This window comes from Pelophylax lessonae, assembly GCF_965119305.1.
Source record: "Pelophylax lessonae genome assembly, chromosome: 1".
Lineage (NCBI taxonomy): Eukaryota > Metazoa > Chordata > Amphibia > Anura > Ranidae > Pelophylax > Pelophylax lessonae.
This window is the reverse complement of record NC_138768.1, coordinates 247,532,908-247,546,264: the sequence shown is the minus strand read 5'-3', so window position 1 is coordinate 247,546,264 and position 13,357 is coordinate 247,532,908. Positions and strand designations below refer to the sequence as shown.

General features: G+C 51.2%; 1 protein-coding gene across 1 annotated transcript in view; it reads left to right on the top strand.

Annotated features, from left to right (window-relative positions):
• The window catches only part of STX2 (syntaxin 2), a 121,698-nt gene extending 109,050 nt beyond the window's left edge, over positions 1-12,648 (top strand). The window contains exon 10 of the mRNA XM_082267026.1: positions 12,289-12,648. Within this exon, the coding sequence (XP_082123152.1) occupies positions 12,289-12,366 (78 nt within the window). The 3' untranslated portion in view covers positions 12,367-12,648. The remainder of the gene's footprint in view (positions 1-12,288) is intronic.
• Positions 12,649-13,357: the final 709 nt, after the last annotated feature.

Here is a 13,357-nt window from a genome sequence, read left to right as displayed (position 1 = left end):
TGAGTTGGTTGCTTCTATCAAGGAAACACTGCGTTTGCAGGATGAACCATGTCCTCCTGCTTTGATGTCCTCTTATGGGACGAAAAGGAAACGCAAAACAGCGCAGGTTTTCCCCTGCCCTGCGGAATTTCAGCGCGCTGTTGATGAGCAATGGCGCAATTTAAAGAAGCCCTTTACTGTGCCAAGTAAGTTCAAGCTGTGTTATCCCTTTACACCCACCACTGATGAGCGTTGGTGTGTGCCGCCTCAGGTGGATCACGCGGTGGCGGTTTTGAATAAATCTACTGCGATCCATGCTGAGGATACCCCGGTGTTCCGGGACCCTACGGACAGGAGATTGGAGTCTCTTGCCCGTCATGCTTATACGATTGCTGGTTCTATGCTGAAGCCTATTTTTGCTTCCATTTTGGCAGCCCAGGCTATTGCGGATTGGGCGCAGGTGCTCAGGCGCACCCTGGTGGCTGACTCTGCTCCACCGACAACATTGGCTATGGTGGATCAAATTCATCATGGTGTCATGTATTTGTGTGATGCGGACTTGGATTTAGTCCCTTTGGCTGCACGCCTCTCAAGTGTGGCGGTATTGAACCGTCACCTGATATGGCTGAAATGTTGGTCGGTTGACCAATCATCTCGCAAGACTTTAGCTAATTTGCCCTACGCGGGATCTCGCCTTTTTGGCGAGTCTTTGGATACTCTGATAAAGGGAATTTCCGGGGGTAAGAGCACTCTCTTACCCCAAACTCACAAGAATAAGAAGAATACCTCGTTTAGGCCCTCTCAGGGGTCCTTTCGTGCCTTTCGGTCGCAAGATAGGGGCAAGCCCTTCAAGGGCCAAGGCTCCCAGAAGAAGCCGTGGGCAGGTAAGCAGAAGTCCGGCCAGTCCGGGTCCGCTGCCCATACCAATTCGGCCTGAAGGGGCGCCCTCACTTGGTTCTGGGGTGGGGGGACGTTTGCTCGGTTTTCTTCAACCCTGGCTGGCCCGCATTCGAGACAGGTGGGTTCAGGAAATCGTTCGATCTGGATACAAGATCAAGTTTCTCTCTCGGCCGGCGAGCAGATTTTTTCCCTCAAATCTTCAGCTGTCTCTGGAGCGCTTGCAGGATCTGCACCTGGCGGTGCGGGACCTGCGGGCCCAGGGAGTGGTGGTTCCGGTGCCTCATCGGGACAGATTTCGGGGGTTCTGTTCCAATCTGTTCACTGTGCCCAGAAAGGAGGGCAAGGTACGTCCGATTTTGGACTTGAAAGTTCTGAACCGCTTTGTGCGGGTTCGCAAGTTCCGCATGGAATCCTTGCGCTCGGTGGTGGCTGCCCTGGTTCCGGGGGAATTCATGGCCTCCATCGACTTGAAGGATGCGTACCTTCACATCCCCATTTTCGAGGGTCACCAGAGGTACCTTCGATTCACCATTGCGGAGGATCATTACCAATTCATGGCATTACCCTTTGGTCTCGCTTCGGCTCCGCGGGTGTTCGCCAAGGTGCTTGCGCCAGTCCTGGCTTTGAGAGCCCAGGGCATCTCTGTCTTGGGGTATCTGGATCTGGGATTGATGGTCTCGGCTTTCGAGGCGATTCCCTTCGCCCAGTTTCACACGCGGGATCTTCAGGCGGAGATCCTGGCCAAGTGGGACGGGCGTCCGCAATCTCTGGATCTGCGGATTTCGTTGAGCCGCCTCACCCGAAGGGGTCTTTTGTGGTGGCTCCAGTCCCTGGCGGTGTCGGGTGGCAAGTCCTTTCGTCCTTTGTCATGGACGGTGATCACCACGGATGCCAGCCTGTCGGGCTGGGGTGGTGTTCTGGGCGTTCTGTCCGCCCAGGGAACTTGGTCGGAGGAGGAATCCTCCCTTCCGATCAACATTCTGGAATTGCGAGCGATAAATCTCTGCCTTCTGCGTTGGACGGACAGGCTTCAGGGCCGTCCAGTTCGGGTGCAGACGGACACTGCCACAGCGGTGGCCTACATCAACCACCAGGGGGGCACCAGGAGTGCCCGAGCGGCTCGGGAAGTAGCCGACATTCTGTCTTGGGCCGAGACGTACGTCCCGGCGATCTCTGCAGTTCACATTCCGGGGGTGGAGAACTGGCAGGCGGATTATCTGAGTCGCCAGACCCTGGACCAGGGGGAATGGTCCCTTCACCCGGATGTCTTTCAGTTGTTGTGCGCGAAGTGGGGTTCCCCAGATGTGGGCCTGTTCGCGCCTCGTCTAAACAACAAGGTGGAAAGGTTCGTGGCAAGGACGCGCGATCCTCGGGCAGACGCCTCAGACGCGTTAGTGCCGCCCTGGCATCAGTATCGTCTGATGTATGCCTTTCCACCGATTCAGCTGCTGTCCAGGCTCCTTCGCGGGTTGGCCTCGGAACCGCACACGGTGATTCTGGTGGCGCCAGACTGGCCTCGCCGGTCTTGGTACGCAGACCTCGTGAATCTGGCGGTCGACGCTCCGTGGCGTCTGCCTCTTCGAGAAGATCTCCTGTCTCAAGGACCGATATTCCATCCTGCTTTACAGTCGCTGGCTTTAACGGCCTGGCTGTTGAAAGCCAGGTCCTGAAGGATAGGGGTCTCTCCCCTGAGGTCATTCCCACTTTGATCAAGGCCAGGAAGGCCTCTTCAGGGAAGATTTACTACCGTACTTGGAAAGCGTACTTTGCCTGGTGTGAGTCCAGGGAGTATTCCCCTCGCTCATACTCGGTATCCAGAGTGTTGGCTTTCCTTCAAACGGGCGTGGACCAGCGTTTTGGCGTTGGCCACGATTAAGGGTCAGATTTCTGCGCTGGCCGTTCTCTTTCAACGCCCTGTGGTGTCTAATTCTTTGGTTAGCACCTTTTGTTCAAGGGGTGCGACACTTGGCCCCTCCTCGGAGGGACCCTTTACCTCCATGGGACTTGAACCTTGTTCTGTCCATGTTGCAGCATGCTCCCTTTGAGAAGATCAGGGAGATCTCGTTGTCTCTGTTGTCCAGGAAGGTTGCCTTTTTGGTGGCGATCACTTCGGCTCGCAGGGTATCGGAGCTGGCGGCCTTGTCCTGCAGCTCTCCCTACTTGGTGATTCACTTGGATAAGGTGGTCTTACGACCTAACCCTTCTTTTCTTCCGAAGAGGATCTCGGAATTTCACCTCAATGAGGACATTGTCTTACCTTCGCTTTGCGCGAAGCCTAAGCATCCAAAGGAGGTGGCTTTGCACGCCTTGGATGTTGTCCGGGCGATCAGAGTTTACCTGTTATCGACGAAATCCTTTCGCAAGTCGGATTCTCTATTTGTCCTTCCAGAGGGTCCTCGGAAGGGCATGGCGGCGTCGGCTGCGACCATCGCCAAATGGATCAGACAGACCATTGTGCAAGCCTATGCTTTGAAGGGGAAGGTTCCTCCTTTCCCTGTGAAGGCGCACTCTACCAGGTCTCTGAGTACGTCTTGGGCCTATCGTCATCAGGCTTCTGTGGCCCAGGTGTGTAAGGCGGCGACTTGGTCGTCCGTTCACACCTTCTCAAAATTTTACAAGGTGGATGTTCAGGCATCGGCAGATGCTTCCTTTGGCCGTAAAGTTCTTAGTGCGGCAGTGCCTTAGGGTCCCTTGTTTGGGTCCTTGGCTGTTGGGGTGTTTTTACCCTTAGGTTACTTGTTCTTCCTGGGTTGTTGCTCCTGTTGAGCACGTTTTTCCTGTTGCCCAGTTGGTTCTCTTACTTTGGTAAGGTTCTTTTTTCTGATGTGGGTACTGCGTTGCTTTAGGCGCGGCTGCGTTTTTCCCACCCCTCATGTCTACACTGCTCTGGGACGTCCCCATTAGTGAAGATTATGAAGTGGTGGCGACTGTCAGAGGGCGTAAGAGAAAACAGATTTTTTGTAAAATCTTACCATAAAATTCCTTTCTCTGAGTCCTCCGACAGTCGCCGCCCCCGCCCCTCTTTTGGGGTTTGTTTATGTACTCTACTGCTATGCTACTGAAACTGAGTTGAGAATGCAGGAAGCAGGGAGGTATTGACTGAGGGGACCACCCCCTAGGGGTGTGATATGCTAAAAGCTTTGATATTAACAAATCTTGTTGCCTAGCTACTCCTGCGGAGCAAAGGTCAATTACCCCATTAGTGAAGATTATGAAGTGGCGGCGACTGTCGGAGGACTCAGAGAAAGGAATTTTACGGTAAGATTTTACAAAAATTCAGTTTTTCTCTTGCGTCCTCTGACAGTCGCCGCCCACTCATACAGTCTTCACCAATGGGTATTGACCTCTTATCCATAGGAGCAAGCTAGGCATAAGACTTGTTAAAAACAAAGTAATTTACATAGACACATCTATGGGGGCTGTCCCACTGGTCCAATACCCCCCTGCTATCAGCCATCCCAACTCAGTTTGTCTTCTGCCTAGTTAGGAGTGTGAGATAGGCTCTCCCTGTGCTGGGGCTACAGTCTCAGCCTTCTTCTATTCTTTTATGATTTTATTTCTGCAAATGCGTTTTTTTCTTTGCATTACTAGCTGTTCTCAGCGTTTAGTTAGTCACTTCTTCAAGACGATGACCGTGTCGCGGAGCTGGGAGTCGCACTGGTCGTCCTGGTATTCCAGGACAGAGGGCCTTATGGAATCCCAGCCCGCCATCGAGCGTTTAGCAGGCTATGCATACGCCCTGGCCTCGCAAACGACCCTTTCCTGTCCTCAGGGATGCAAGCCTGTGAGGTGGCCACCTCGCCTGGATGTCTCACCCACGGTTCCGTGCGTTGCTAGCGTCCTGCGTTTTTGGCTCACGACACCCCCGCCATATGGGGTGGGAGGTTTCCCGTCAATGTGAGGCACCCACGCCATCGGGTACGGTAAGTACATTCTGTCTGGGGCTGGCAGTCCTGTGTGTCTGTTGTATCCCCTAATGTCTGTGCGTTTTTGGGGCTCCCTTTCTCCCGGTCCCTGCTGGGGCTCTAACTCAGCTAGTTCGCTATGTGGGTTTGTTTGTGGGGGTCCCTCTCCTATGTGACACTTTATGGTGTGTGTGGAGGTGCAGACACGTGCGGGGACCGCTGTGGGGTTAAAAACCGCAAGTCCGCCATTTTAGGTGTGGGCAGCATGCTGGCTTCACTGTGGGTGCTTCTGCAGCGATGTATGTAGTGTATTTTGGCGCCTTGCAGCACCATCTTGTGTGTGGCAATGTGTTCTCCTGAGCACATGTTTACGGCCATTTTCCCGGAGCCTCCCATTACTTCTATGGGCAACCATGTTTCTTTAGTCTGAAGTCCTAGTTCAGCCTCCTGCGGTGATATCACTTCCCTTTTCTGTACAGAGGAGATCGGCAGGCGTGTGGTAACACTTGTGTGGGTCTGTCTTTGCTGTTTTTTTGTGGGAATACCTCTGGCTGTCAGCTTATTCCTGTTTGGGGGTCTGCTTGCAGAATCCTTCATAACGGTGTACTGTGGGGGATCGCGGTGCGCTTAAAGGGCCAGTACCTTGATAAAAAATAGAAACTGTTTATTATGTAGTCCCAGGACAGCAAAATTTCCCCCAGCTTTGGTGGATGATTCGGGTTCCTCTGAATCTTCTGCTCTGACTGCCGCACTTGCGACTTTAGCATCGAAAGTGGATCTTTTGATGACTGAACAGGATACTAGAAAAAGGCCTAGGCTTTCTCTTTCTTCTGATTCTGAATCTGACATGGTTGCCGTAGATAGTGTGCCCCTTCAAGGGTCTCGCTCTTCTCAGTCTGAGGGGGAGGCGGAGGTTGCGGGGGTGGATGATTCCCCCCCTGGGATGGCAGAGGACCGCGCAGCTATGGATGCGCTGATTATCGCCGTTAAGGAAACACTACATTTGGAGAATGAGCCCAATCCTCTGGGAAAACGGTCCTCTTTTGGTACCCACAGATCCCGTAAGGCGGCGCAGGTATTCCCTTGTGAATGAACAATGGCGCAACTTGAAGCGCACTTTTGTGGTGCCAAAAAAGTTTCAACTCCTCTACCCCTTTGCGTCTCCTACGGATTTGCGCTGGTCTGTGGCTCCCAAAGTGGATCACACTGTGGCCAGGTTGAACAGGACCACTCTGGTACCCACCGAGGATTCCCCGGTGTTTAGGGATCCTACGGATAGGAGGCTGGAATCTCTTGCCCGACATTCCTACATGGTGGCGGTTTCCATGCTGAAACCTATTTTCGCCTTTGTCATGGTGGCTCAAGCCGTGGCGGATTGGACCAAGGTGCTCAGACGCACCCTCGTGGCTGATTCTGCCCCCCCTACTAGCTTGGAGATGGTGGACCAGATTTATCAAGGGGTCATGTATTTGTGCGATGCGGCCTTGAATGAGGCCCCATTAGCTGCGCGCTTAACTAGTGTTGCTGTACTTAATCGCCGCTTGATTTGGTTGAAAAGCTGGCCGGCTGACCAGACTTCCAGGAAGACTGTGTCTGACATCCCTTGTGCTGGGTCTCGTCTTTTTGGAGAATCCCTGGATGAATTGGTTGAAGGTGTCACTGGGGGCAAGAGCACTCTGTTGCCCCAGAATCCTAGGGGTACGTTTTTCCGCGGTAAGCGGGGCCCCTCCTTTAAACCAAATCAGGGGTCCTTTCGTGCCTTCAAGGCGCAGGACGAGGGGAAACCTTTCAAGGGCCAGGGTGGCCAGAGAAAGCCCTGGGCGGGCAAGCCAAAAGCCGCCCAGGCTGGTGCGGCGGCGCAGTCCGCCACTGCCTGAAGGGGCGCCCTCACCCGTTTCAGGGGTGGGGGGGGGGGACGTCTGCGCGGTTTCCCCCAACCTTGGCTGCTCCGCATTCCGGACAGGTGGGTTCAGGACATCATTCGATCAGGTTACAAGATCGAATTCCTTTTGCGACCAGGGGACAGATTTTAAATCTTTATTTGACCCCAGATCAGCTGCAAGATCTTCATCGGGCGGTTCAGGATTTACTCGCCCAGGGGGTAATTTTCCCGGTGCCGCATCGGGACAGATTTCGTGGGTTTTATTCGAATCTGTTCACTGTGCCGAAAAAGGAGGGCAAGGTGCATCCGATTCTGGACTTAAAAGCTCTGAACCGATTCGTGCGCGTGCAAAAAATCCGCATGGAATCGCTCCGCTCGGTGGTGGCCTCCCTGAGTCTGGGAGATTTCCTGGCTTCTATCTACCTAAAGGATGCGTATTTACACATCCCCATATTCGAGGGTCATCAGAGGTACCTCCGATTCACTATCGCGGAGGAACACTATCAGTTTGTGGCGTTACCTTTCGGTCTCGCTTCGGCTCCAAGGGTGTTTACCAAAGTGCTGGCTCCTGTTCTGGGCCTATTACGGGCACAGGGCATTGCGGTCTTGGGTTATCTGGACGATCTCCTGTTAAGATCGTGTGCCAGTCAGAGCCTGCTGCGCGATCTCTCCGCTCCGGTTCAGAAGCTCCAGGAGTTCGGATGGACCATCAACGTTCAGAAGTCCACTTTGTCTCCTTCGGTTCGTCTCCCATATTTGGGAATGGTCTTGGACTCCGCCCAAGCGAAGGTGTTTATGCCAAAGGACAAGCTCCGCACCCTGCAGAGCGAGGTCAGGTCCCTCAGGGACAACGAGTCCTCGTCACTCAGGACCTGTATGCGGTCCCTGGGATTGATGGTGTCAGCCTTCGAGGCGATACCGTCTGCACAATTTTCACACGCGGTCTCTCCAGGCGGAAATAATGGCCAGATGGGACAGGCTTCCTCAGTCCTTGGACCTGAGGGTGTCTCTGAGTCACCAAACCAGAGTGGATCTTCTGTGGTTTCTTCAGTCCCCAGCCGTAGCGGAGGAAACATCCTTCCGGCTGTTGCTGTGGGCGGTGATTACCACAGATGCCAGCCTGTCGGGCTGGGGTGGCGTCCTGGGCAACCTGTCTGCCCAGGGCACTTGGTCGGTGGAGGAATCATCCCTACTGATAAACATCTTGGAATTGAGAGCAATCAGGCTGTGCCTGCTCCATTGGTCGGATCGTCTTCAGGGCCGCCCTGTATGGGTGCAGACGGACAATGCCACTGCGGTGGCTTACATCAATCACCAAGGGGGCACCAGGAGTGCCCGGGAGGCTCAGGAAGTGACCAGCATTCTGTCTTGGGCCGAGACTCACATCCTGGGGATTTAGACAGTTCACATTCCGGGTGTGGAGAACTGGCAGGCCGATTATCTGAGCCGCCAGACCCTGGACCAGGGGGAATGGTCCCTGCACCCGGAGGTTTTTCAAATGCGGTGTGCGAAATGGGGATCCCCGGATGTGGATCTGTTCGCGTCCCAGGTAAACAACAAGGTGGGAAGGTTCGTGGCAAGAATGCGCGATCCTCTGGCAGACGCCTCGGATGTGCTGGTGGTGCCTTGGCACCGGTATCGTCTGATGTATGCCTTTCCCACGATTCAGTTGTTGTCCAGGTTCCTGCGCAGGTTGGTCTCGGAACCGAAGTTGGTGATTCTAGTAGCCCTGGACTGGTCACGTCGGTCCTGGTACGCGGACATCATTCAACTGGCCGTCGAGCCTCTATGGCGGCTGCCGTTACGGGACGATCTACTGTCTCAGGGACCGATCTTCCATCCTGCTTTAAAGTCGCTGGCATTAACGGCATGGCTGTTGAAAGCCAGGTCCTGAGAGACGGGGGTCTCTCATCTGAGGTCATTCCTACTTTGCTCAAGGCTAGGAAAGCCTCGTCCGGTAAGATCTATTACTGTACCTGGAAGGCTTATTTTGCCTGATGTGAATCCAGGGGGCTTCCCTCCTCGTTCCTACAAACTTGTGTGGACCAGCGCCTGGCATTGTCCGCGATTAAGGGCCAGTTGTCTGCACTGGCTGTCCTTTTCCAGCGCCCATTGGCGTCTAACTCTTTGATTCACACCTTTATTCAAGGTGTGCATCACTTGGCCCCTCCTCGGAGAGCGCCCCTACCTCCTTGGGACTTGAACTTGGTTCTGTCCGTTTTGCAACGTTCTCCCTTTGAAAACATCAGGGAGATTTCTTTGCCTCTGCTGTCGAAAAAGGTTGCTTTTATGGTAGCGATCACTTCTGCACGCAGAGTGTCGGAGTTGGCGGCCTTGTCTTGCAGCTCCCCTTACCTGGTGGTTCATAGGGATAAGGTGGTCCTGCGACCCAACCAGCCCTTCCTTCCAAATGTGGTTTCTGATTTTCACCTTAATGAGGACATTGTTTTGCCTTCGTTTTGTGCGAATCCTAAACATCCTAAGGAGTTTGCCTTACATTCCTTGGATGTTGTCAGCGCGATCAGGGTTTAACTGTCGTCCACTGAATCCTTTCGGAAGTCGGCTTCTCTTTTTGTCTTTCCTGAGGGACCTCGGAAGGGTATGGCTGCGTCTGTGGTGACCATTTCAAAATGGATCAGACCGACGGTTGTACAGGCCTATTCGATTAAGGAACAGGTACCACCCTTCCCTGTCAAGGCGCACTCTACCAGAGCGGTGAGTGCGTCCTGGGCCTTCTGGCATCAGGCTTCGGTGGTCCAGGTGTGCAAGGCTGCGACTTGGTCGTTTGTGCATACCTTTTCAAAATTCTACAAACTTGATGTTCTGCTGTCGGCAGATGCCTCCTTTGGCCACAAAGTTCTGTGTGCGGCAGTGCCTTAAGGGGACCCCAGTTTTGCAGGGTCTTTGCTGTTGGGGTTTTTTCCCCCTTGTTTATTTGCTTTCCTGGGTTGTTGCTCCAGTTGAGCTTTTCTGTTGCCCAGAGGATACCTTTCTGTTAACATAAGGTTCCTTTCTCTGCGGTGGGTGCTGCGTTGCCTTTCTGACGGTTGCGTTTCCCACCCCTCATGTCTACACTGCTTTGGGACATCCCATTGGTGAAGACTGTATGAGTGGGCGGCGACTGTCGGAGGACGTAAGAGAAAACTGAATTTTTGTAAAATCTTACCGTAAAATTCCTTTCTCTTGAGTCCTCTGACAGTTGCCGCCCCCGCCCCTCTATTTGGGGTTCTTTGGACTTTAACTGCTTGCTACCAAACTGAGTTGGGATGGCTGATAGCAGGGGGGTATTGGACCAGTGGGACAGCCCCCATAGGTGTGTCTATGTAAATTACTTTGTTTTTAACAAGTCTTATACCTAGCTTGCTCCTATGAATAAGAGGTCAATACCCATTGGTGAAGACTGAATGAGTGGGCGGAGTCTGTCAGAGGACTCAGAGGAATTTTACGGTAAGATTTTACAAAAATTCCGTTTTCTCTTACGTCCTCTGACAGATGCAGCCACTTCATAGTTTCCTCACAAATGGGATGTCCCAAAGCAGTGTAGGCATAAGGAGTGGGAAGAAACGCAACCAACTAAACGGTAATGATCCATCAAAGCCAGAAAAAAAATAGCCAACAGGGCAACATAAGCTCAACCAACAGGAGCTAACCCCAAAATGAAAATTCACCCCAGGAAGAGAAAAACAAGTCTTTTCAGAAAACAGCAGCCTGCAAAACCTTGCGGCCAAAGGAAGCATCCGAGGATGCCATTAAGTCAATCTTGTAGAATTTCGTAAAAGTGTGTACGGACGACCAGGTCACCGCCTTACACACCTTAGCCACAGAAGACTGTTGGTGAAAAGCCCAATCGGCACTCATGGCTCTAGTAGAATGTACCCTCACAGGAAAAGGAGGAACCTGACCGTTTAGTGAATAGGCCTGAACAACCGTCTGTCTGAACCATTTGGAAATGGTTGCACCGGACGCAGCCGAACCCTTACGAGTACCCTCAGGAAGGGCAAACGGGGAATCAGATGTCCGAAAAGATTCCGTGGCCGACAGGTAAACCATGATCGCCTGGACCACATCCAGTGAATGCAGAGCAATTTCCTTGGGATGCTTGGGCTTCGCACAAAGTGAAGGCAATACAACATCTTCATTTGAGGTGGAAAGTAGACACCACCTTAGGGAGAAAAGATTGGCTGGGTCACAGAACAACCTTATCCCTATGAACGATCAGATAAGGCGAACGGCAAGACAGCGCCGCTAACTCTGCGAGCAGAGGTGATAGCCACCAGAAAGGAAACCTTCTGAGACAACACAGGCAGAGAGACTTCTCTGATATTCTCAAATGGAGGTCGTTGCAAAGCAGACAAAACCAAATTCAGATCCCACGGAGGCAAGGGGATCTCCTTGGAGGAGCCAGGTGACACACCCCTTGAACAAAGGAGCGAATCTAAGAATTAGTGGCCAAGGGACGCTGGAACCAAGGGACGCTGGAAGTAAATGTCCAAGGCCGACACCTGACCTTTAAGTGTGCCCAAAGCCAAAGTTGCTCCACACCTTTCTGAAAGAAAGCGAAGACCCTTGCCACCGAAAAAGAATGAGGATGCAACACTTGCGACTCACACCAGGCAATGTATGCCTTCCAGGTACAATGATAAATCTACCTAGAGGTAGCCTTTTGAGCCCTCCACAAGGTAGGAATCACGGCATCAGAGAGACCTCTATCTCTCAACACCTGGCCTTCAACAGCCACGCCGTTAAAGCCAGAGACCGTAAATCAGGATGGAAGATCGGTCCTTGAGATAGCAGTTCTTCCCTCAGAGGCAGCCACCAGGGAGGCTCGACGACCATCTTTACGAGGTCCGCGTACCAAGACCGGCGAGGCCAGTCTGGGGCCACCAGAATCACCTGCACCTGTTCTAACACCAATCTGTGGAGGAACTTGGACAACAGTTGAATCGGAGGAAAGGCATAAATCAGCCGATATCAGTGCCAAGGCACCACCAACGCGTCTGAGGCATCTGCCAGAGGATCTCAAGCCCTGGCCACGAACCTAAATTATAAAACCACTTCTGTACAGATTTACTAAGCACATAGACATAGACAGACAAACAGCTATTTCTTCAGAATAACAAAAGGTAGGAATCTGCAGCAAAGTATTTTAAAATCCCTGCAATGTACATAGATCACCCAGAGGGGAATGCTCCTTTTTTTCCCCCCAACAAAAGTGGAGCTACTCTTTAATTAGTAGTCCATTTTGCAGGGGTAATTCAGAGCAGAGTTGCAGCTCTCATATAGGCTTTGTCTGTCTGCTTGCCACTACAGTGGGATAAAAAAAAAAATACTGCAGGGAGCATGGATATTTGGATTGCCACTGCTGATTCACAGGCCAGTAGCTTGTCAACCAGCGCATTGGCCACACTTAGTCCTGCCCATGGCTTTCTGGATTTACAGCACTGCCTCTGTTGCTGAAACCCTCCCAATGTGAGCTGCAGTGTCGGGTTTATGATTGGTTGTTTAGGGGGGAAGTACAGACAGTTTATACTTAGTACATACTGATAGATGAGATGAGGCATGGTATGCTGTCCCTCATTTGCATTGATTCTAACTCTTTTTTTTTTTTTTCTGATATTCCAGAAAATGATCTTCATAATCATCTGTGTGGTCATCCTGGTGTTAATTCTTGTAATCATCCTGGCAACGACACTGACTTAGCAGGCACAGTAAGAGTTGGTGCCTTACCTCCTCTGATGTTCAGTTTTGCTCCAGAAATTCTTATTGGGGACTTTTGTGATCTGTCACCTGTGCAGAATACTTATTTGTTTACTTTGCAAACAGTAAGCAAACTTAAAAGCATTCCATATGAAGGAGAGGTAAGTATATCTGGACTTTGAAGTTTTATAAGGTCCTTCATTTCACGTTGTGGAACAAAAGCAGCAGTGTCGCCTATGTGAACGCTAAGCAGCTTCTTCTCACCAAATATCGAACAAACTTTTTTTTTTTTTATCTTTGTTCTGTAAGTCATTTTAGCTCCATCCTTGTAAAAAATGGTGCTTGCCTTAGCCCTGCAGAACTTTTTTTTTCTCTTTTAATTCATCATGCGATCCATTGAAACTACATTCAGATTCTCTTGCATTCAGTGTTATACTTTTGTAATACAAATCTTTACATAAGTCATTTTAAGGTTTGTTTTGGTGGTACTAGCTGTAGTCCTGCTAATTTGAATGTAAACTCCAAAAAGCATTAAGTTGCATTTTAGTTGATGCAGCCTTAACAGCAGTACATTTAACTTGGTATTTAATCCCTTTTATGTTATTACTAAATGGTGGTAAATGATAGCAACACTACTCTTACTTTATTTAGTCTTGCCTAGGCACACATTGGTATGAAAATTGATTAGCTTGAAATAACCTCACTTTGAGGTCACCAAGTCCATCCAAAACCCATGTTTTATTACTGGATGGGTGCTGGTGGAAGCATTCACACTAGCTGATTATATTTTCCTGGTTTTCAGAATGGTGATTTCCCTGTTTGATTTGTCTTGTTCAAAATGTTTCAAAAATATGGGAGTCCCCATATAAGAAGCCAGTGCATTATTTGCTCACCTCTGTGTAACCCTTACTGCTTAACTACTCAAAATATACATTATCCTAATTTGCTGTGTCTGCAATACATACATTTCTGTAGCTCTTCCTACATACTGTAT